Source organism: Pongo abelii, chromosome 3 (genome assembly GCF_028885655.2).
Source record: "Pongo abelii isolate AG06213 chromosome 3, NHGRI_mPonAbe1-v2.0_pri, whole genome shotgun sequence".
NCBI lineage: Eukaryota > Metazoa > Chordata > Mammalia > Primates > Hominidae > Pongo > Pongo abelii.
In genome coordinates, this window is record NC_071988.2 from 89,177,592 (window position 1) to 89,200,099 (window position 22,508).

At 35.3% G+C, this 22,508-nt stretch overlaps 1 protein-coding gene across 3 annotated transcripts in view; it reads right to left on the reverse strand.

The window, feature by feature from the left end:
* LOC100460599 (UDP-glucuronosyltransferase 2B17) overlaps nt 1-22,508 on the reverse strand; it is a 33,730-nt gene that overhangs the window by 5,500 nt on the left and 5,722 nt on the right. For all 3 annotated transcript variants that reach the window (XM_024246112.2, XM_024246111.2, XM_024246110.2), the window contains 3 exons: nt 18,174-18,305; nt 9,390-9,477; nt 8,240-8,459 (listed from right to left, as the gene is read on the reverse strand). In XM_024246112.2, coding sequence (XP_024101880.1) covers nt 8,240-8,459; nt 9,390-9,477; nt 18,174-18,305 — 440 coding nt within the window. The remainder of the gene's footprint in view (nt 1-8,239; nt 8,460-9,389; nt 9,478-18,173; nt 18,306-22,508) is intronic.

Sequence of the window (22,508 nt, forward strand, 5' to 3'; positions counted from 1 at the left end):
GCAGAAACCTCTGCAGTCTTAAATGTCCATGTCTGACAGCTTTGAAAGGAGTAGTGGTTCTCCCAGCATGCAGCTTGAGATCTGAGAATGGACAGACTGCCTACTCAAGTGGGTCCTGATCCCCAAGTAGCCTAACTGGGAGGCACCTCCCAGTAGGGGCAGACTGACACCTTACATGGCTGGGTACTCCTCTGAGAAAACTTCCAGAGGAACAATCAGACAACAACATTTGGTGTTTACCAATATCCACTGTTCTGCAGTGTCCACTGCTGATATCCAGGCAAACAGGATCTGCAGTGGACCTCCAGCAAACTCCAACAGACCTGCAGCTGAGGGTCCTGACTGTTAGAAGGAAAACTAACAAACGGAAAGGACATCCACTCCAAAACCCCATTTATACATCACCATCATTAAAGACCAAAGGTGGATAAAACCACAAAGATGGGGAAAAAATAAGAGCAGAAAAACTGGAAATTCTAAAAATCAGAATGCCTCTCCTCCTCCAAAGGAATGCAGCTCCTCACCAGCAATGGAAGCTGGACGGAGAATGACTTTGACGAGTTGAAAGAAGGCTTCAGACGACCAAACTATTCCGGACTAAAGGAGGAAGTTTGAAACCATGGCAAAGAAGTTAAAAACCTCGAAAAAAGATTAGACGAATGGCTAACTAGAATAACCAATGCAGAGAAGTCCTTAAAGGACCTGATGGAGCTGAAAATCATGGCACGAGAACTATGTGATGAATGCACAAGCCTCAGTAGCTGATTCGATCAGCTGGAAGAAACGGTATCAGTGATGGAAGATGAAATGAATGAAATGAAGCGGGAAGAGAAGTTTAGAGAAAAAAGAATAAAAGGAAACAAACAAAACCTCCAAGAAATATGGAACTATGTGAAAAGACCAAATCTATATCTGCTTGGTTTACCTGAAAATGATGGGGAGAATGGGAACAAGTTGGAAAACAATCTGCAGGCGGCTGTCATCCAGGAAAGCTTCCCCAATCTAGCAAGGCAGGCCAACATTGAAATTCAAGAAATACAGAGAATGCCATAAAGATACTCCTTGAGAAGATCAACTCCAAGACACATAATTGTCAGATACACCAAAGTTGAAATGAAGGAAAAAATGTTAAGGGCAGCCAGAGAGAAAGGTCGGGTTACCCACAAAGGGAAGCCTATCAGACTAACAGCTGATCTCTCAGAAGGAACTCTAAAAGCCAGAAGAGAGTGGGAGCCAATATTCAAGATTCTTAAAGAAAAGAATCTTCAACGCAGAATTTCATATCCAGCCAAACTAAGCTTCATAAGTGAAGGGGAAATTAAATACTTTACAGACAAGCAAATGCTGAGAGATTTTGTCACCACCAGACCTACCCTAAAAGAGCTCCTGAAGGAAGCACTAAACATGGAAAGGAACAACCGGTACCAGCCACTGCAAAAACAAGCCAAATGGTAAAGACCAATGAGGCTAGGAAAAAATGGCATCAACTATTGAGCAAAACAATCAGCTAACATCATAATGACAGTTTCAAATTCACACATAACAATATTAACCTTAAATGTAAATGGGCTAAATGCTAGAATTAAAAGACACAGACTGGCAAATTGGATAAAGAGTCAGGACCCATCACTGTGCTGTATTCAGGAAACCCATCTCATGTGCAGAGACACATATAGGCTCAAAATAAAGGGATGGAGGAAGATCTACCAAAAAATGGAAAACAAAAAGGCAGGGGTTGCAATCCTAGTCTCTGATAACACAGACTTTAAACCAGCAAAGATCAAAAGAGACAAAGAAGACCATTACATAATGGTAAAGGGATCAATTCAACAAGAAGAATGAACTATCCTAAATATATATGCACCCAATACAGGAGCACCCAGATTCATAAAGCAAGTCCTTAGAGACCTAGAAAGAGACTTAGACTCCCACACAATAATAATGGGAGACTTTAACAAACCACCGTCAATATTAGACAGATCAACGAGACAGAATGTTAACAAGGATATCCAAGAATTGAACTCAGCTCTGCATGAAGCGGACCTAATAGACATCTACAGAACTCTCCACCCCAAATCAACAGAATATACATTCTTTTCAGCACCACACCACACCTACTCCAAAATTGACCACATAGTTGGAAGTAAAGCACTCCTCAGCAAATGTGAAAGAACAGAAATTATAACAAACTGTCTCTCAGACCACAGTGCAATCAAACTAGAACTCTGGACTAAGAAAGTCACTCAAAACTGTTCAACTACATGGAAACTGAACAACTTGCTCTTGAATGACTACTGGGTACATAACGAATTGAAGACAGAATTAAAGATGTTCTTTGAAACCAACAAGAACAAAGACACAACACACCAGAATCTCTAGGACACATTCAAAGCAGTGTGTAGAGGGAAATTTATAGCACTAAATGTCCACAAGAGAAAGCAGGAAAGATGTAAAATTGACACCCTAACATCCCAATTAAAAGAACTAGAGAAGCAAGAGCAAACACATTTGAAAGCTAGCAGGAGGCAAGAAATAATTAAGATCAGAGCAGAAGTGAAGGAAATAGAGACACAAAAAACTCTGCAAAAAAATCAATGAATCCAAGAGCTGGTTTTTTGAAAAGAACAACAAAATTGATAGACTGCTAGCAAGAATAATAAAGAAGAAAAAGACGAATCAAGTAGATGCAATAAAAAATGATTAAGGGGATATCAACACCAATTCCATAGAAAAAGAAACTACCATCAGAGAATACTGTAAACACCTCTATGCAAATAAACCAGAAAATCAAGAAGAAATGGATAAATTCCTCGACACACACACCCTCCCAAGACTAAACCAGGATGAAGTTGAATCTCTGAATAGACCAATAACAGGCTCTGAAATTGAGGCAATAATTCATAGCTTACCAACCAAAAAAAGTCCAGGACCAGATGGATTCACAGCCAAATTCTACCAGAGGTACAAAGAGGAGCTGGTACCATTCCTTCTGAAACGATTCCAATCAACAGAAAATGTGGGAATCCTCCCTAACTCATTTTATGAGTCCAACGTCATCCTGATACTGAAGCCTGGCAGAGACACAACAAAAAAAGGAGAATTGTAGACCAATATCCCTATGAACATTGATGCAAAAATCCTCAATAAAATACTGGCAAACAGAATCCAGCAGCACATAAAAAAGCTTATCCACCATGACCAATTGGGCTTCATCTCTGGGTTGCAAGGCTGGTTCAACGTACACAAATCAATAAATGTAATCCAGCACATAAACAGAACCAATGACAAAAACCACATGATTATCTCAATAGATGCAGAAAAGGCCTTTGACAAAATTCAACTGCCCTTCATGCTAAGAATTCTCAATAAATCAGGTATTGATGGGGAGTATCTCAAAATAATAAGAGCTATCTATGACAAACCCACAGCAAATATCATGCTGAATAGGCAAAAACTGGAAGCATTCCCTTTGAAAACAGGCACAAGACAGGGATGCCCTCTCTCACCACTGCTATTCAACATAGTGTTGGATGTTCTGGCCAGGACAATCAGGCAGGAGAAGGAAATAGAGTGTATTCAATTAGGAAAAGAGGAAGTCAAATTGTCCCTGTTTGCAGAAGACATGATTGTATATCTAGAAAACCCCATTGTCTCAGCTCAAAATCTTCTTAAGCTGATAGGCAATTTCAGCAAAGTCTCAGGATACAAAATCAATGTGCAAAAATCAAAACATTCTTATACACCAATAGCAGACAGAGAGCCAAATCATGAGTGAACTCCATTCACAGTTGCTTCAAAGAGAATAAAATACCTAGGAATCCAACTTACAAGGGATGTGAAGGACCTCTTCAAGGAGAACTACAAACCACTGCCCAGTGAAATAAAAGAGGATACAAAGAAATGGAAGAACATTCCATGCTCATGGGTAGGAAAAATCAATATCGTGAAAATGGCCATACTGCCCAAGGTAATTTATAGATTCAATGCCATTCCCATCAAGCTACCAATGGGTTTCTTCACAGAATTGGAAAAAACTACTTTAAAGTTCATATGGAACCAGAAAAGAGCCCCCATTGCCAAGTCAATCCTAAGCCAAAAGAACAAAGCTGGCGGCATCACGGTACCTGACTTCAAACTATACTACAAGGCTACAGTAACCAAAGCAGCATGGTACTGGTACCAAAACAGAGATATAGACGAATGGAACAGAACAGAGCCCTCAGAAATAATGCCACACATGGCGATTCCTCAGGGATCTAGAACTAGAAATTCCATTTGACCCAGCCATCCCATTACTGGGTATATACCCAAAGGACTATAAATCATGCTGCTGTAAAGACACATGCACACGTATGTTTATTGCGGCATTATTCACAACAGTAAAGACTTGGAACCAACCCAAATGTCCAACAATGATAGACTGGATTAAGAAAATGTGGCACATATACACCATGGAATACTATGCAGCCATAAAAAATGATGAGTTCACGTCCTTTGTAGGGACATGGATGAAATTGGAAATCATCATTCTCAGTAAACTATCGCAAGAACAAAAAACCAAACACCGCATATTCTCACTCATAGGTGGGAATTGAACAATGAGAACACATGGACACAGGAAGGGGAACATCACACTTCGGGGACTATTGTGGGGTGGGGGGAGGGGGGAGGGATAGCATTGGGAGACATCCCTAATGCTAGATGACGAGTTGGTGGGTGCAGCACCCCAGCATGGCACATGTATACATATGGAACTTACCTGCACATTGCGCACATGTACCATAGAGCCTAAAGTATAATAATAATAATAATAATAATAATAATAAAAAGAAATAATGCCACACATTTACAACTATCTGATCTTTGACAAACCTGACAAAAATGAGAAATGGGGAAAGGATTCCCTATTTAATAAATGGTGCTGGGAAAACTGGCTAGCCATATGTAGAAAGCTGAAACTGGATCCCTTCCTCTCACCTTATAAAAAATTAAGTCAAGATTGTTTAAACACTTAAATGTTAGACATAAAACCATAAAAACCCTAGAAGAAAACCTAGACAATACCATTCAGGACACAGGCATGGTCAGGGACTTCATGTCTAAAACACCAAAAGCAATGGCAACAAAAGCCAAAATTGACAAATGGGATCTAATTAAACTAAAGAGCTTCTGCACAGTAAAGGAAAGTACCATCAGATTGAACAGGCAACCTACAGAATGGGAGAAAATTTTTGCAATCTACTCATCTGACAAAGGGCTAATATCCAGAATCTACAATGAACTCAAACAAATTTACAAGAAAAAAACAAACAACCCCATCAACATGTGGCTGAAGGAAATGAACAGACACCTCAGAAGAAGACATTTATGCAGCCAAAAGACATATGAAAAAATGCTCATCATCACTGGCCATCAGAGAAATGCAAATCAAAACCACAATGAGATACTATCTCACACCAGTTAGAGTGGCAATCATTAAAAAGTCAGGAAACAACAGATGCTGGAGAGGATATGGAGAAATAGGAACAGTTTTACATTATGGGTGGGACTGTAAACCAGTTCAACCATTGTGGAAGTCAGTGTGGCAATTCCTCAGGGATCTAGAACTACAAATACCATTTGACCTAGCAATCTCATTACTTGGTATATACTCAAAGGATTATAAATCATGCTGTTATAAAGACACATGCACACGTATGTTTATTGTGGCACTATTCACAATAGCAAAGACTTGGAACCAACCCAAATGTCCAACAATGATAGACTGGATTAAGAAAATGTGGCATACATACACCATAGAATACTATGCAGCCATAAAAAATGATGAATTCACGTCCTTTGCAGGGACTTTGATGAAGCTGGAAACCATCATTCTCAGCAAACTGTCACAAGGACAAAAAAGCAAACACCACATGTTCTCACTCATAGGTGGGAATTGAACAATGAGAACACATGGACACAGGAAGGGGAATATCACACACCAGGGCCTGCTGGGGGCGGGGGGAGGGGGGCGGGATAGCATTAGGAGATACACTTAATGTTAAATGACGAGTTAATGGGTGCAGCACACCAACATGGCACAAGTATACATATGTAACAAAGCTGCACCTTGTGCACATGTACCCTAAAACTTAAAGTATAATAAAAAAAATTACTTTGGGCAGCATGGCCATTTTTGCAATACTGATTTTTTTATCCATGAGGATGGAATGTTTTTCCATTTGTTTGTGTCCTCTCTTAATTCCTTCAGCAGGGTTTTCTAGTTCTCCTTGAAGAGGTCCTTCACGTACCTTGTTAGGCATATTCCTAGGTATTTTATTCTCTTTGTTGCAATTCCGAATGGGAATTTATTCATGATTTGGCTCTCTGCTTGTGTATTGTTGGTGTATAGGAATACTTGTGATTTTTGCATATTGATTTTTCTATCCGGAGACTTTGTTGAAGTTGCTTATCAGCTTAAGGAATTTTAGAGCTGAGGTGAAGGGATTTCTAAATATAGAATTATGTCATCTGCAAATAGAGACAACTTAACTTCTCTTCCTATTTATAGAATACCCTTTATTTCTTTCTCTTGCCCGATTGCCCTAGTTCACATTTAAATCCACCATTTTATTCTATATATATTTTTTGTTTTCTAACATGTTTTATGTTTCTTTGCTTTTTTACTTTATTTGAAATATTTTAAATCATTTCTTGTCTTACCAATTTTTTGGTAAAGTGTTTTTAATGTATTCTCTTAGCTGGTACCACCTTACATCATAATAATATTGGTAGGATTAATAGACTCTGAATTGATGGTAGGTGGTCTAGTCACAGCATTTCCCATATTGTTTCCTTTGGATTATGGAAAAGTATTACATATTTATTTTATCAATATTAAAACCTTCGTGTTTCAAAAGGCATCGTCTAAAAAGTAAAAAAAAAAAAATCTATCTGCTCATAGTGGAAGAAAATATTTGAAAATCAGACATTTGATAAGGGATTGTGTCTATAACATATTAATAGTTCTTATGAATCCTTAATAAGATAAATAGAAAAATGACAAAATGTTCACAAGATTTAAATAGAAATTTTATCTAAGGAAGATGCATGAATGACCAGTAAGCACATGAAAAGATGGTTAACATCTTTAGCCATAAGGAAATGCAAATGAAAACCATAATGAGAGACCACTTTACACACACTAGAATGGCTGTAATAGAAAGACAGGTGATAACAAGTGTTGGGAAGAGTGTGAAGAAATTAGAGCGCTCCTATCCAGCTGGTGGTAATGAAAAATGATGCAAATACTTTGAAAAACAGTTTAGCAGTTCTTCATAAACAACAATTTCCCATATGCCTCAGCAAGTCCGCTCCTAGCATCTCCTCAAAAGAAGTAAAAACATATTTTTACACAGAAAATATGTATAACAATGTTCATAAGTGCCAAAATTGGAAAGACCTAAAATGTCCATGCCCTGATAAATGGGTAATTTTGGTATAAACATATCAAAGAATATTATATAGAAATAAAAATGAATGAGTTCTGATACATCCAACAACATTAATAAAACTAAAAATAATTATGCTAAGTGAAAGAAGTCATTTACAAAACACTATAAATTGTATGATTTCGTTTATATAAAATATGTGAAGAGAATAATCTATTGAGAAACAAAGTAAGTCAGTATTTTTCTAGGACTAGAGGTGTATTGGGAGTGATGTCATGCGTTTTGAGTTTAATTTGAGTTCACAAAAATGTTATTTAGGGTTGTGGCTTTGTAACTATGTAAACATACTAAATATATTTAGATTTTAAATTTTAGTGAATGTTATGCTATGCAAATTATAACTCATTATCAAATTGCTTAAAATAATGATAATAATAAAAATAAATTTTTGAGAAAGAATAGATTCATACTTTCAGAAATTTTAGGTATTGAATTGAAATATTTTATCATATTTCTCTAGTTACATTATTTCTATTGTGTATTCTATCATTAAAAATATTTAAAATAATTATGTACATATCTTTAATTTTTTTGATTTTATAATTCATTGCAGTCATTGGTGACCCATTAAATCTGTGGGGTTGAAATGTAACTTTGAAATAATTGGTCGAAAATAAGAGCAGATTTTACATTGGTTAAATCACTTCAATCCCTTCAAAATTAGTCTCTTAACAAAGGATTAAAACTCATATTCACTGTTGACAAAATAATTTGTAAGTACCACCTAATCACAAAATTGTAATACTCACATAGGGTCATTAATGACTGACTTCAGTGCCTTGAGCAAATCTCTACTTGACATGGTCCTGATGTCCACACTGAGGGCTGCTCCCTTGGCTTTCATGTGAGCAATGTTATCATGTTGATCCGCAAACAAGGGAATGCCCACCATAGGGATTCCATGGTAGATCGCCTCATAGATGCCATTGGTTCCACCATGAGTTATAAAAGCTTTGGTTTTGGGATGACCTAAAAGTGGATGAATTTTAACAAAGTTATTAATTATAAGGCACAAGAATTGAATAAGAAATGTACAATATAAGGAACTTAAAGCAAAACTGTTCCCTAGGTAACATTATACCCACAAAACTGCATTGAAATTGTTTTCAAATTTCAGAGGAAGAAGCACCTACTTCTGCTGGAAAGGTAAGTGAAGGCTACATGAAAAGGTGGTGGTCTGTGTGTCTTCACAGTGGAAACATAAATTTAAAAGATTGCTAGGTGAACAAAATGAAAAAATATATTCTTAATTAAAAAATTAAAATGTGCAAAAAAGAAAAGAATAAGATTTGGTATACAAGAACATGGTCTCTTAAGTAGTATAAATTATGCAGTCGCATTTATATATTTAAAAATATTTAAATACTTAAAATATTTAAAATAGTTAAATTTTTTTAAAGGCAGCAGGGAGTAGGGTGGAGGTGGTGCTGAGGAAGGACCGGTTACACATCATCATGAAATGTGTTATCACTTTATTATAAAGATTGGTGATTTATTCCCATAGAAAATAGAGTCATTGGTAATAGAAGAATGTCTGTTATTTTTCAGTACCTGTTGAAATAACCCTGCAGTAGGGGAAAGAACAGATGTAAAGTTGTAGAAATAAGAGACAGACAGAAAATCCAGGATGTTATTTAAAACCTGTGAGAAGTAATTACACCTGAATAAAGAGATTTTTATTCTGACCATAAAGAATGTGACTGTATATAACAAAATGCCAACTACTATAATGTATTCTTCTTATACTAAGACTGGAAAATAAATATATAGTAGTTAAATTTGATTTGTTTTTTTAGTTTTCCAATAATAAATCTTAAATATGTTTGTTTTATGTTGAACTATTATCACTTCTAATTGGCTGTTACTAATATATTCATTATTTGTTATCCAGAGTCTTACCAAGAAGGTCATTCTGGGGTAACCACTTGTACAGTCGTGTATTGGAACCTAAAGTATTTGGCTTCTTGCCATCAAATCTCCATAGAACCTGTTAGGGCAAGGAAAATATCTTGTTCAATGAAAATAACTCTAAAAATATAACTTGTTAGAATTCTGGAGAGATTAATAATCAGTTAATCCATATAAAAGATAAAGAAATAAGAAGTGGTGTCAAATAATGAGAACTACTAAAGGTCTGAGGTAAGCTGAATACCCATATTTAATGTCTTTACTTTTATAATCAATTTGGTATATAAAGAAATAATGACATTTCTAACATAATAGCTAGACACATGAGATTGTGAAAGGAAAATAAATCTTGGTGCCCCAAAATCTATGCTAAAGGGAAAAGTTAAGCTGCTCAGGGCAAACCTACTTCCCATTCTCTTCAAAGTCAGCCCTCGGCTGACTGAGATAAATGCCTATCTAATTGCCTCATTTGGAGAGGCTAATCAGAAACTCAAAGGAATTCAGCCATTTTTCTCTTATCTACCTATGACCTGGAAGCCACTTCCATGCTTCAAGTTGTTCTTCCTTTGTTTCTAGTTGGCCCCCATTTCTGGACTGAACAAATGTTCATCTTATATATGTTGATTGATGTCTCATGTATCCCTAAAATGTATAAAACCAAACTGTCCCCCCACCACCTTGGACACATGTCATCAGGACCCCCTGAGGCTGTGTCATGGGTGCACATTTTCAACCTTGGCAAAATAAACTTTCTAAATTAACTGAGACCTGTCTCAGATATTCAGTGTTCACATTTTGGTAACCATGAAGAGATTCTGAGTGGAGGTTCCCTAACCTTTGATAAATGTCCTATCAGCGCTTGGTACCAGCATGAGCAACTTTATGGCTCAAACAAATAAGACAATTGGCTGAGGTCTGGGAGCAACCCCTCCAGAGAATCCCTGATACCCCAAAATTCTGTCAAGACTGAAAGTTTATTTTGCTGTACAACTCCTTCTTTTTTTGTTTTTTGTTTTTTTTGGAGTTTTACTTGCTTCCTACAAGAAAGGCAAGATTTCCTTTTTCCATGACAATGGAAGGGAGGTAACTCTATGGAGTTTGAGCTCACTCCCAGGAGGGAGGATGAATTTGAGGTTCTTTCCTACTTCTAGAATGACAGAGGGCAGTTTTAGCCTGAAACCCATCCTTAGGTAAATAGCTGAATTGGGGTTTTGTCTTGGTTAATGTTTAACAACTAGCTGGACTTAATTTCTCCTTATCATTATAGTGCTTAGTGATCACATTTTTGGGAGTATTTTTTTGTACATTCCAGTATTTCTCCCATCAGATTTGACAGACTTTACTTGACTTGATCAAATCTGAGTGAGAATTCCAAATTGTGGGTAACAAAGCCTGTCTAATTTGGTGAAAATTCTTCACAGATGCAAAAAACAAAACAAAACAAAACAAAACCTAAAAACCATGCTCTTGGTTTCTGTGTTTGCTTCCTGTCTTTAAAAAAACAAATGTTCTTTTGTTTACTTTTCCTCCACCATATACCTCCTTTTGTCTTTTGCCATTTGCAGTACCAAAAATCTAGAGAAGGCTTCTAATGGCTTGAACTCTTTTAAAGAATTCAGAACAAAGGCACCACTCACCCCTTTGGGGGTGCTCTGTTTTCTTTGTGGAGTTTCAAGAGTTGTGGGCAGATTTTTTCTTAGGTCCAAAGCTCTGTTTTCCTATGTTGAATGACATGATCTCTTTGTCTTTGAGATTACCACAGATTACCTTGCACTGTGAGAGGATTTTACCTTGGCATGTGTAATGGCAGATAAGAGTTACAAAGTAGGGGGTGGCTGAGTACAGATTACAGGAAGTAGTATTGACTGTTGTTATTTTTTTCCTCCTAGGAACTTGTTGTTTAAGAATCCTAATTCTAGTTTGGAGATGTGTTGTGAAGGGTCTCCTCTATTGTTTTTATTCCCCAAATTAATCTCATTTGGCTTGTCTGTGTGGATTTGTGTGAGAAACTGAACTGTGGCTTACATAGGTAAATGAGAGACTGAGTTTTCTCAGCTCCAAAGAGAAAGGGCATCTGCTCCTCCCAGCCAAAAGTCACCCCTAAGCAACTGGGGGTCTTGTGGGACTGTCTTGGGGTTGACCTCCTATGACATGGAGTGGCCCTGCAGGGAAATCCCCAACAAAAATTAACTTTTAAATAAAGGCTAGTCCAGGAAACACATATGAGGGCAGATCACCCAGCATTTTGAGCCCTCCCAGAGGTCATACACCTCTGGAGAGAGAAACTGAGACATATAAGAGGGCGGAAACAACTCAGTGGTGACACACTGTGGAGTACTGCCCACAAGCAGCACACATTGATTCACCACATATAAACCCTAGGCCACAGCTCATTTCCTCCTTTTAAGAAGAAAAGTGGGAAACAATCTAAGAATGAGGACGAAACAAGAAGAATGATCCTCTGATATTGCCCGTTAGGATTTATGACATCTCTACTTGGCAGAATTTATGTAAAATGAAGATAATATGATCTTTGTGCACATATACATTAAGAGCCCTAAAGTTGTCCTGCAAGCTATAGAATTCCTAAGTTCTCTCCTTTTTAAAAGTTTTATTTTCTTCTTGCTTTAAATTTGCTTTTATTTTTCTATTAAGTTAAAAACCACTGTTTTGATTCAACAGGTTTTTGTCTGCAAGCTGGTGATTTTTTTTACCTCATAGCTAAAGTTCTGAAGTAAAAGCCATATAATCTTTTGTGTGTGTGTATGTGATTGCATGTATTTAAAAGACCATTATAATTTCCATAATTTTATGTTTAATCGGCAATTAAATCTATTTTATTTTCCTTCTAGCACACCAAATTTTTTCTCTGTGTACATTATGATGTAAATTTTGCTCTTTGATTTTCACCTGAATGGTTTCTTTTAATACGCAAATGTAATATTATTTACCTTACAACTGCCTATGTTGATCAAGTATTCATACAGATTACCTATTGAAACAGGTTATCAAGAATTTGAAAGTCTAATATGGCAAAGAGTAGTTTTTATAAACCTGTAAGATGTACTTCTATTGGCATGCTTACTACATCTACGTATTTATGTGTTTTGTACACAATGTTTTACTACTGAAAATATATAAAAGAACTCTAATTAATTGGCTTAAGAAAATAAAAGTGCTTGAGTTAAATACTTTGCAGAAAAAAAGACTAGTCAAATGCTTTTTCAAGTTTATGTAACTTAAATAAAATCTTTTATAAATAAGATAACTTTACAATTATTGCTAAAGTATGATAATATTAGAAATGCATTAAGACTTGCCAGCATATATTTTTGTTTGCATTTATTAATCAAGAAATTTCATACTTATTCTTTCCAAATACTTTAAGGTGTCAAAATTTGACATAGGGGTTACAAAACTGTAAACCAAGCCCAAAACAGAATGATCTTTGCTTGTGCTATTTTTAATAAATAAGACATTAATATTGGTTTAATGAAAATAGCTACACCTTGAATTAAGTAAGATTATCATAACTTCCAATCTTGTGGCTTTAAGCAATCTAGTCCACAGGCAGTAAGGTTTGTTTTGGGAAAAGACTGTTATCATTTTTATTTCAAAGTTAAACTATAAACTAAGTTCCTCCCTAAGTTAGTTTGGCCTACACCCAGAAATAAACATGGAGAGCTTGGAGGTTAAAAGCAAGATGGAGTTAGGTAGGTCAGATCTCTTTCACTGTCTCAGTTATAATTTTGCAATGACAATTTCATAACTTTAAATGATGACTATCGCACTTTTCATGAATATTCTAGGTAAATGACTAAATAAAGTAATTAGGTAAATGTAATGGGATAAATACTTATAGACAAACTCATAATTTAGAATCTAAGGTTATATTAAATTAAATAATAGATATTTCATTGTTTGGGTATTTTCCAAAACAAATTTGTAGGAAAACATTCTTTCCAAAAAAAAGTGCATCTTTTTTAAAAAGGTGAAGAAGTGTTGTCTAATTCAAAGCTTATTTAAAGGTTATGTATAAAAGAAGGTAAAAGGAACCAGGAAGTAAGGGAGATGTAAAGAAAGTTATAAAAATAAAGTTTTTTTTTTTTTTGTAAAAAGCTTGAAGAGAAATAATTTTATATGAGAAAGAATCTTGTATGGTAAATTTAGTCCTAGAATAAAATGACCAGTTGTGTAAGAAAGAAGGATGTTCAGAACAAACCAGAAAGTCCAAGCATATCATGAATGATCTGTGTAAGTCACAATAAGAAGATTAAAAAAATCTTTTATATGATCAAGTTGTCTGTAATTAAAGGGAAATTATAATGGTGTTTCTAGAGATTGGGCTTGATGTAAAAAAAGCACTTATGCACTAAATAGTTGGTTAGAACAATAAAATTTTCTTAAGGGATTGATTTACTCTTAAAACATTATAGGAGATTTTTTTTAACCCAAAGTTTAACTTTTCTTGCATCTCACTGTTTTTGGTTTTCTCTCCCCTTTTAAAGGGTGTGAAATAGTAACACTCTCCTTCAACTCATTTTCAACTCATGTAAGCTTTTTCCTCAAGTTCTGTTTGTTGTGGCATAATGCTAACAGTGTTTTCTAAAAGCTAGTCAACTCCTCAGGGTCCAGGGACTATCAGAGAAGAGGTGGGTGTGAGAGATTGTAAGAACTGATACTAAGAGATAAAATAAGTTCAGTTTATGCATAAATTAATCATTAATGTCAAAGCCACACTAATGCAAGACCAGCATATGGGCCCCTGTGTCAGATTAACAACGTTTTCTTGAAGCATAAACTGACTTCTTAATAAAGATTATAAAGGTTATGAAAGGCTGAGGAAAGTTATATCTTATGGTCAAGATTAGAATTTTATAGATTGTTCATAAAATTTTGAAAAACAAAGTTATTTGGTTCATGCTGTTTTATTAGGGCTTGTTGTTTGGCAAATTGAGTCTCCTCTCTCAAAGAATGAAGATTTTTGCCTTTTTTTGAAATCCTTGAGTTACTACTTTAGTCAAATGATTGATTTATTTTACCTGTGATATCAAGTGATTTAAACCTTTGATATTTGACAAATTTTCCAAAATTATGTTTTTTTCTGACCTAAGTATTCCTTTAATTTACTAGTTTCCCTAAAGTCCAAAAATGACATAATTTGGCTTATTTGGTATGAAAATTATACAGGAAACATTGTCAAATATGAAATGGTGTTTGGTCTTTTTGAGCTGTATTTATATGAATATGTTATTGGTATGTGTTCCAAAATTATGGGAAACTCCTATAATTTTGATATGACTTAGTGTGTACATTATCAGTAGCAATTATATTTGTTAAGTTATTGTGTGCCACAGAGGTAACAAATTTCCTTGTCCATTGTGTCTTTGACTGAGGCTGCCCTAAAACTTTTTGCCATCCACAGACAACTGTTGTCTGACTTTGGTCCTCTTTAGAAGGCGATTTTATACTCAGCCATAAAATTCTAACGTGCTCTTGAAAAAAAGTTTTTGATAATTTTGGAGATTGTGTCATTAGAATGGAAGAAAAACTTTCAGGACTCATGGAGAACTAAAATGTTCATGAATATCAAACAGAACAGGAATGAACTACATGGACGGAACTAATAGAAAACCAAAGTAATCTTTTTGACTTTGCTTAAAACATTGCTGATCCTTTGTTTTTTTTTTTTTTCAGAGTGAAGGAATCTTTTTTTTTTTAAGCTATTAACAGCTTTTAACAATTTAGTATACTCCTATGAACAAAATTTAGAACATATTTGTTTCCCTCTACCTGATTTTTCAGAATTTGGAAACTATTTATGAGTATTTTTTACTTTTGTCAATACAGTTATTTGCATAAGTGCAATAAGAATCTATTTTCATTTATAACAAAAAACAATTGGATAAACTGGTTATTGTATCAAGGCTTTCACTGGAATTGTGTGCTTTCCTTTAGGGAATCAAACTTAACTTATGGATCCAATAAAAGCCCCTTGGGAAAACTGGCCTCATACCTTCATCTATAAGGTCCATGTACAGGGTTTCTGAACTGTGTTAAGCAAAGTATGTAACTTTCTGACAGGTCCAGGAGCCCCAAGTTTATTTTGAAACCCCAAGAGGAGAGCAATTCATCCAACTCATAGGTATTTGATGGTACAAATCTATGGCTTGCCTCAGCTTTAAAAAAGTCCTATCTGAGTTTCTTTCTATAAGACAAAGTTCCATCTAAGCCACTTTAAAAGCCTATGTAAATAAAAAATTATTCTTCCTCCTCTGTATACAATAATCAGGCCAAGTATAATAAAGCAAATCAGTTGTAACATGGTTTGTCTTTAGTAAAATTGGGAAACTCAAGAGAGAAAAATTTTGTTTCAAAAATTACAGTACACCTGTTGTTAGATTCTAGTCTTGCCTAATGTTTTTCAATTTTTATTACTGTCTACAGTTTGGACTGAATTCTAATTTTTCATGGCTACACATCTTCAAAATAGTGTCTTCAGGTTTTTTTTCCTCCCCTTCCACCATTTTTCCTAATTTGGAGTCACTGTAAACTAAGCCACGCTTTCATAAAGCCCTACAAATTAAGCTAGACAACTGAAACTTCAGAAGAAAATAACAGCAACCAATTTACATACATAATCCACTTTCATACCTGCCTACTGATTTATGGACTTCAGAGTAATGTGGCCTATATTAATTTTAAAGGATTGTTCTTTTGTTTGTTTCTGTTTTCCTCCCTTCCTCCCTTTATTTTGTCTTCACAGGACATGAGACTTCACAACCTGCTAAAAATGAGCTTTCCTAATAATTCAGGACCTGCTGAGGAATAAACTATCCTTGCCATTAGAGATCAGATGAAAACCTGAGAACAGAGACCCATTTTCTTCTAAAATGCTTTCTCCAAAAGATTTTTTTTAAATGTAAAAGAAAAATAAGCCTGGGGGACCCAAAGTCACTAAGCAAATCACTGCCTCCCATTCTATTCAAAGTCACCCCTCTGCTCACTGAGATAAATGCATATCTGATTGCCTCCTTTGGAAAGGCTAACCAGAAACTCAAAGGAATGTCTCCTCCTGGCTTCACGTTGGCAAAATAAACTTTCTAAATTTACTGAGACCTGTCTCAGATATTTGGGGTTCACACGATTATCAATGAAATATTCAAATATTAAAGAATTGTTAGGCAATGTTAATTCTAGTATAAAAAAGTAGCAAATTAGTAATAACCTATATATTTATTTTATATACTTTATACTAGCTGTAACCTTCCAAATTTAATATAAGTTTATTAATTTTTGAGTGAAATGAGAAGAGTTTAGCTTATTTCCACTTGTCTACTAATCATAAGTTATTTTATGAATTTGACATCATTGATTACAAAGATTAAATCTTTAAACTGAGCCTATGGTGAGAAATAAATCAATGCTACATATGTAGTATGTGTAATTTCTTTTAATTTGCTAATTATCAAGTGCTACTTTCAAGAAAAATTTCAAGTGGCAGTGTTTGACACAAATTCAAACTATTATCAGTATTCCTACTTTTGTAAATGCTAACAACGTAGGAAAAAGGAGCCCATTGACAATTCATGATTAACAGTATAGATGCTGAAAATGTATAAAATTGTATTTTGCTACATTTTGCTTAACTGATCTTTCACACTTAGATGATGCGCTACATAGCATTGACAGCATTGATATATGGTCAGCTATAGCCAGCCATTACCATGTCTAGTATCAAATTAAGGTACTGATTTTAGAATTCCCAAGCAACCTTTATAAACTGGAGTAAAATTTACAAGTGTTGACCTTGTATTTGATATGCAAGTGTTAAAGTAACTCTGTGTTTTCAGCAAAAACTTGCATAGATCATTCAGAGAGGGCTATGCAGATAAGAAACTACAACATAAATTGAAAATACACAAAGATTGTAGGTATATTCTATAGATTAGAAAATAAGTTCCTACCATGTTTATTTAAATTTTCTGCTCCTTCCTCAATCTGGAGAAGGCACTAATCTGATTCTTAGAGGATAGTCTTTGTTGGGCCACATTTAATAATGCACACAGTCTACCCTAAAAGCAGGATTCTATCTTCATCCTTTCCATTACATTTTTCTGCTTAAGACATTAGTGGCATCCAAGCCAGAAGAGAAGACAAGTTTTTCTTTTTCTCTAAATCTAACTGGCTAGGTGAGTACCTCCAGAGTAGTGGTTTGTCAGATTAGGACACTCTTTCTCTGACTGGCACCCTGAAGAGAATATTAAATAGACCTATTCCAATGCACGGGAAGTAAAAACAGCCAGATTGCTTGGTAAGATGAAGCTACATGATACATTTCAAAGTTTTTTCAATACCTGCTTATTGTTATTGTGATAGTACAGTAACTTATTAAAATTTAACTGCTTTTTGATAATATCTATAGTGTATACAGTACCTTCTAAAATCCTGTAAACCAAAAGGAGCAAATGACAGGGCAAAATTTAGTGATTTCTATGTACATGCTATGATACCATGATAATACCAAACTTCACTAACACCTCTTAAATATATTTCCTTCTGATCACAGTATTAATGCCAACATTATTATCAACCAAAATTCCTCTCTTATGATTTTAAGATCTTCCATATATGTTTTTGTTTTGAACAGATGTCTGAGATAATTAGAAGTATCATAGCAGTTAAAGTTTCAGGCAGAACATTTCTGTAATGGACTCTTGAACAGTTTAACACATTCATTTAGTAGCCATCCACAATTAAGGCACTTTATCTAACCTTTTGTGGGATCTGGGCAAGGGCTGATGCAATCATGTTGGCACTTTCTTCTGACACGTTACTGATTATCGACCCCAGAGAAAACACCACAATACCATTTTCTCCAGAGCTCTGCACAAACTCTTCCATTTCCTGTGAAGAAAGAATTTGTTCTATCAGAAAAGAGCAACAGCACAGAAAACACTATTGACAGGATTGTTACAAACATCTAAGATGAGAAACTCAGAAGCTACTGGAGTAATTTTTTTAAACTGACATAATCATTCAGTTTCTTTGAAAGGAGATGTGTAATATAATATATGTGGGATCTTTTATACAAATTTGTGTAAATATTGTGCACATGCATGTATGTATGTGTGTGTAAGGAAGAAATGAAACAAAGCTATGATACTGCAGTGGGAGGAGATAATGCTAGAAAATATTACACCCAGACACTTTATTTATAATATTATAATTACTAACATAGGTTATTGGAAAGTAGCTTTACTTGGCTTTAATTCTATATATATATTTTTTTTGTAGTTCGACTAAATCTCTTGTGTTTATTTGGGGTCGTTTTATTTTATTTTTTTCTGTTCAGTTCTTTTAGTTAGGAGTCATTGGAGCCATTACATGACTATGAGCAATGAGGAAAAGTTAGTTACAATTAGAATGATTTTATATCTACATTTATTTAGCTTCTTTAGCTCTCTAACCCTTTATATTTCACTTAAAGTTAGAGTTTCCTAGTCTTACCCCACTACCCCTCACTGCCCCAACACCCCCACCCCCCCAAAACACCTTAAAAGCTGAAGTATAAGAGTCACTGACATTCAGCAGTCTGGTATTGGGGCTTGGAATTTCTGGGAAATAGTTCTGAGAATTCCATTTATAATACAGTATTATATACTATATAGTTACATAATTAAGTGATCTTATTTCTCAGGTCATTGTTTAGGTATGACTATGATACCTTTTGTCCTGAAATCACACTGTGAAATTGATGTGCTATTTATAACTTAATGTTAGGGACCCTCATCATCACTTTGCTGTGTCTCACAGGGAGCACTTGAACCACAATGGGAGAGGTCATCAAGCCTTTCTCCAGTGGAGATCTGCTCACCCTCTAGAGTAGCTCCCTCACACTATATGAAGCTCCTGGTGAATATGTGTTTGCTTCAAAATGAATGAGAATTATTCTGACTTGTGTTTCCTGATGTGTTCCTGTTTTTAAACTTAAATCCATTCTCTAATGCCACATCACTCTATGTATTCTCGCACCAAAAAAAAGAAAAAGAGAGAGGAAAAGAAATGTAGACCCGTAAGTTTCCTGGATATCACATCAAAATTGTATACTCATCTTTTTGTTGCTGTTATCCTTTTTGTTCTAAATTCTTTTTTTCTCAGTAAAATAATGACCAACCACTTCTATCATAACAAATAATACTTTCTGGTCCTAATCATTGGGGGAAATTTCTTTATAAAACTGTTTACAAGTAAAGAAATTCTAAAATATGTCAATTCAGACCATATATTGGTAAGTATTTTTCAAAAATATAATTTAACTTTATGACATCATTTATTTATTTATTTATTTATTTATTCATTTATTTATTTTGAGATGGAGTCTTGCTCTGTCACCCAGGCTGGAGTGCAATGATGCAGTCTCGGCTCATTGCAACCTCTGCCTCCCAGGTTCAAGCAATGCTCCTGCCTCAGGCTCCTGAGTAGCTGGGATTACAGAGACCTGTCACTACACCTGGTTAATTTTTCTGTTTTTAGTAGAGACAGTTTTCACCATCTTGGCCATACTTGTGTGCCCAGTCTGACGTCAGTTTTAATTAGAGATTCAGTGTATGGCTATTAGAGATAATTCATGAGGCATCCAGGAACTCAGTGTAATTGCAGTTGCCTGTAGCCACATTTAATGTAACTTGAGTTTAATGTTTTGTCTCATTCACTGACAAAAGTCTTCTTCATCCACCAAGTATTGAAGTAAAAAAAGTCTGTTTATAGACAGATCAGCACTGATCTCATTCTGTGACATCTTTATGAAAGTAATGGTAATAGAAGATCAATGTAAGTAGTCTTGTAAAACTATGAAAATGTAGGAAAAAAATCATTTTTCCCATATCTCTATTTCAATTTAAAATGTGTACCATTTCATTATGGTTTTAATTCTATTTATATAACTCAATGTACATATGCAATGTTTATTTAGAAAATTTTTTCTCATTGTGTATGCCTTTTCATCCTACAAAAAAATTGTGATCTTGTTCTACTCATCATTTTGTTCCTTAGTTTCCAACTATACCTGTACTATGGCTGACAGTGTAATTAAACATTGTTTTGAAAAAAAGGATTGTAATGGCTTGCTATGCACATTGTGTAAGTTTTTAACTATTTCTTAATGTAAGATATTTGAATTATTTCCAGAGTTTTTAAATGAATATTTGCTACTAATAATGAATCTTACCATCATGATTTATTCTCTGTACAGTTTCATGTGGGTATATTATAAAGGCAATAACTATATGCATTTTTCAAACACTTGATATTTTTGGCAAGAGTCTTATTCTTTTGAAATATACAAACATTATCTGAGAATCTAATACATAATGGAAAAGCAAGCAAATTTGTGGCAACAATTCTTTTGTGTACAAAAGAATTAGATAATCGGTTTCACAATTATGTACTTAGATTCAAGTCTACATTTTGCAAGTTAACAACAACAGCTAGGGCCAGGCACGGAGGCTCACACTTGTAATCCCAGCACTTTGGGAGGTTGAGGCGAGTGGATCACCTGAGGTCAGGAGTTCGAGACCAGCCTGGCCAACATGGCGAAACTCTGTCTCTACCAAAAATACAAAAATTATCCGGATGTGTTGACGGGTGCCTGTAATCCCAGCTACTTCAGAGGGTGAGGCAGGAGAATCAGAATCACTTGAACCTGGGGGGTGGAGGTTGCAGTGAGCTGAGATCATGCTAGTATCAGTAATAATCACTATTGTACTACTAGTCATTTATTCCTTGTCCTTCTTATTCTCCTACTCTCTTCCCCTTCTACTGGCACTATCACTTTCTTTTAATGTGAGTGAGGATTTTTTTTTTTGAGAATAAGATAAGAGTACACAGAACTACTTTTTAAGCTGGAATATTAATGAAGTGCCTCCACCTTTACAACTTTAGCTTTCCAGCTTGTTCAACTGACTGCTCAAACTTAAACATTTATATTTAAACAAGCACACAGAGTTATCTGTTCTCTAGGACTTTGCTAGGAAAATCAATCAGTATTAAATGAAGACTGATATCTTAAATGGCTGGCACATATTAGCTAATTTAAAATATTAGAAATAATGACTAAAATAATAATCATAATATCAACAATATCTTTGGATCACTGGCGATGTGTCAGAGACAACTTAAGTGTTTTATCTGTGGTAACTACTTTTTTTCCACACAACACAATATGAAGTTGTGATTATTATTGTAAAAGTAGTCATGATTGCCTAAACTCCTGTAAAAGTTCCGAAATGATCTTTACATTGTACAAAGTTGCCCTTGTGTAATATTATACATTGAGAACATTGGGATTTTTTTTGAAAGGAAATCTGTTCATATCTCTTCATTTCTTAACTCTTTTCAGTAGCTCTCCATTGTCCTTAATGGGTATATCAAATTTCATATATATATATATATATATATATTTGTTTTTTGAGACAGAGTCTCACTCTGTTGCCCAGGCTGTTGTGCATAGCTTGATCTCGGCTCTCTGCAACCTCCTCCTCCCGGGTTCAAGCGATTCTCCTGCCTCAGCTTCCCGAGTAGCTGCTATTACAGGTGCCTGCCAACATGCCTGACTAATTTTTGTATTTTTAGTAGAGACGGGGTTTCACCATGCTGGCTAGTCTGATCTCAAACTCCTGACCTCAGGCGATCCGCCTGCCTCGGCCTCCCGAAGTGCTGGGATTGCAGGCGTAAGCCACCGCGCCCGGCCCATCATCGACTCTTTACTCAACCTTTTCCTGTAAACTAAATTTGGAGACCTGGGAACTGCCCTTACTGCTTTTCTACTTTTCTGCCTTAATGCAAGCCTTTACTGTTGTGTTTGTTTATTTGTTTGTTTTTGAGACAGAGTCTCACTCCGTTGCACAGGCTAGAGTTCAGTGGTGTGGTCTCAGCTTATTACAACCTCTGCCCCCAGACTCAAGCAAGCCTCCTGCCTCAGCCTCTTAAGTAGCTGGGACTATGAGACTACAGGCACACACCACCATGCCTGGCTATTATTTTTATTTTTGTTAAAGATGAGGTTTTACCATGTTGCCCAGGCTGGTCTCAAACTCCTGAGCCCAGGCA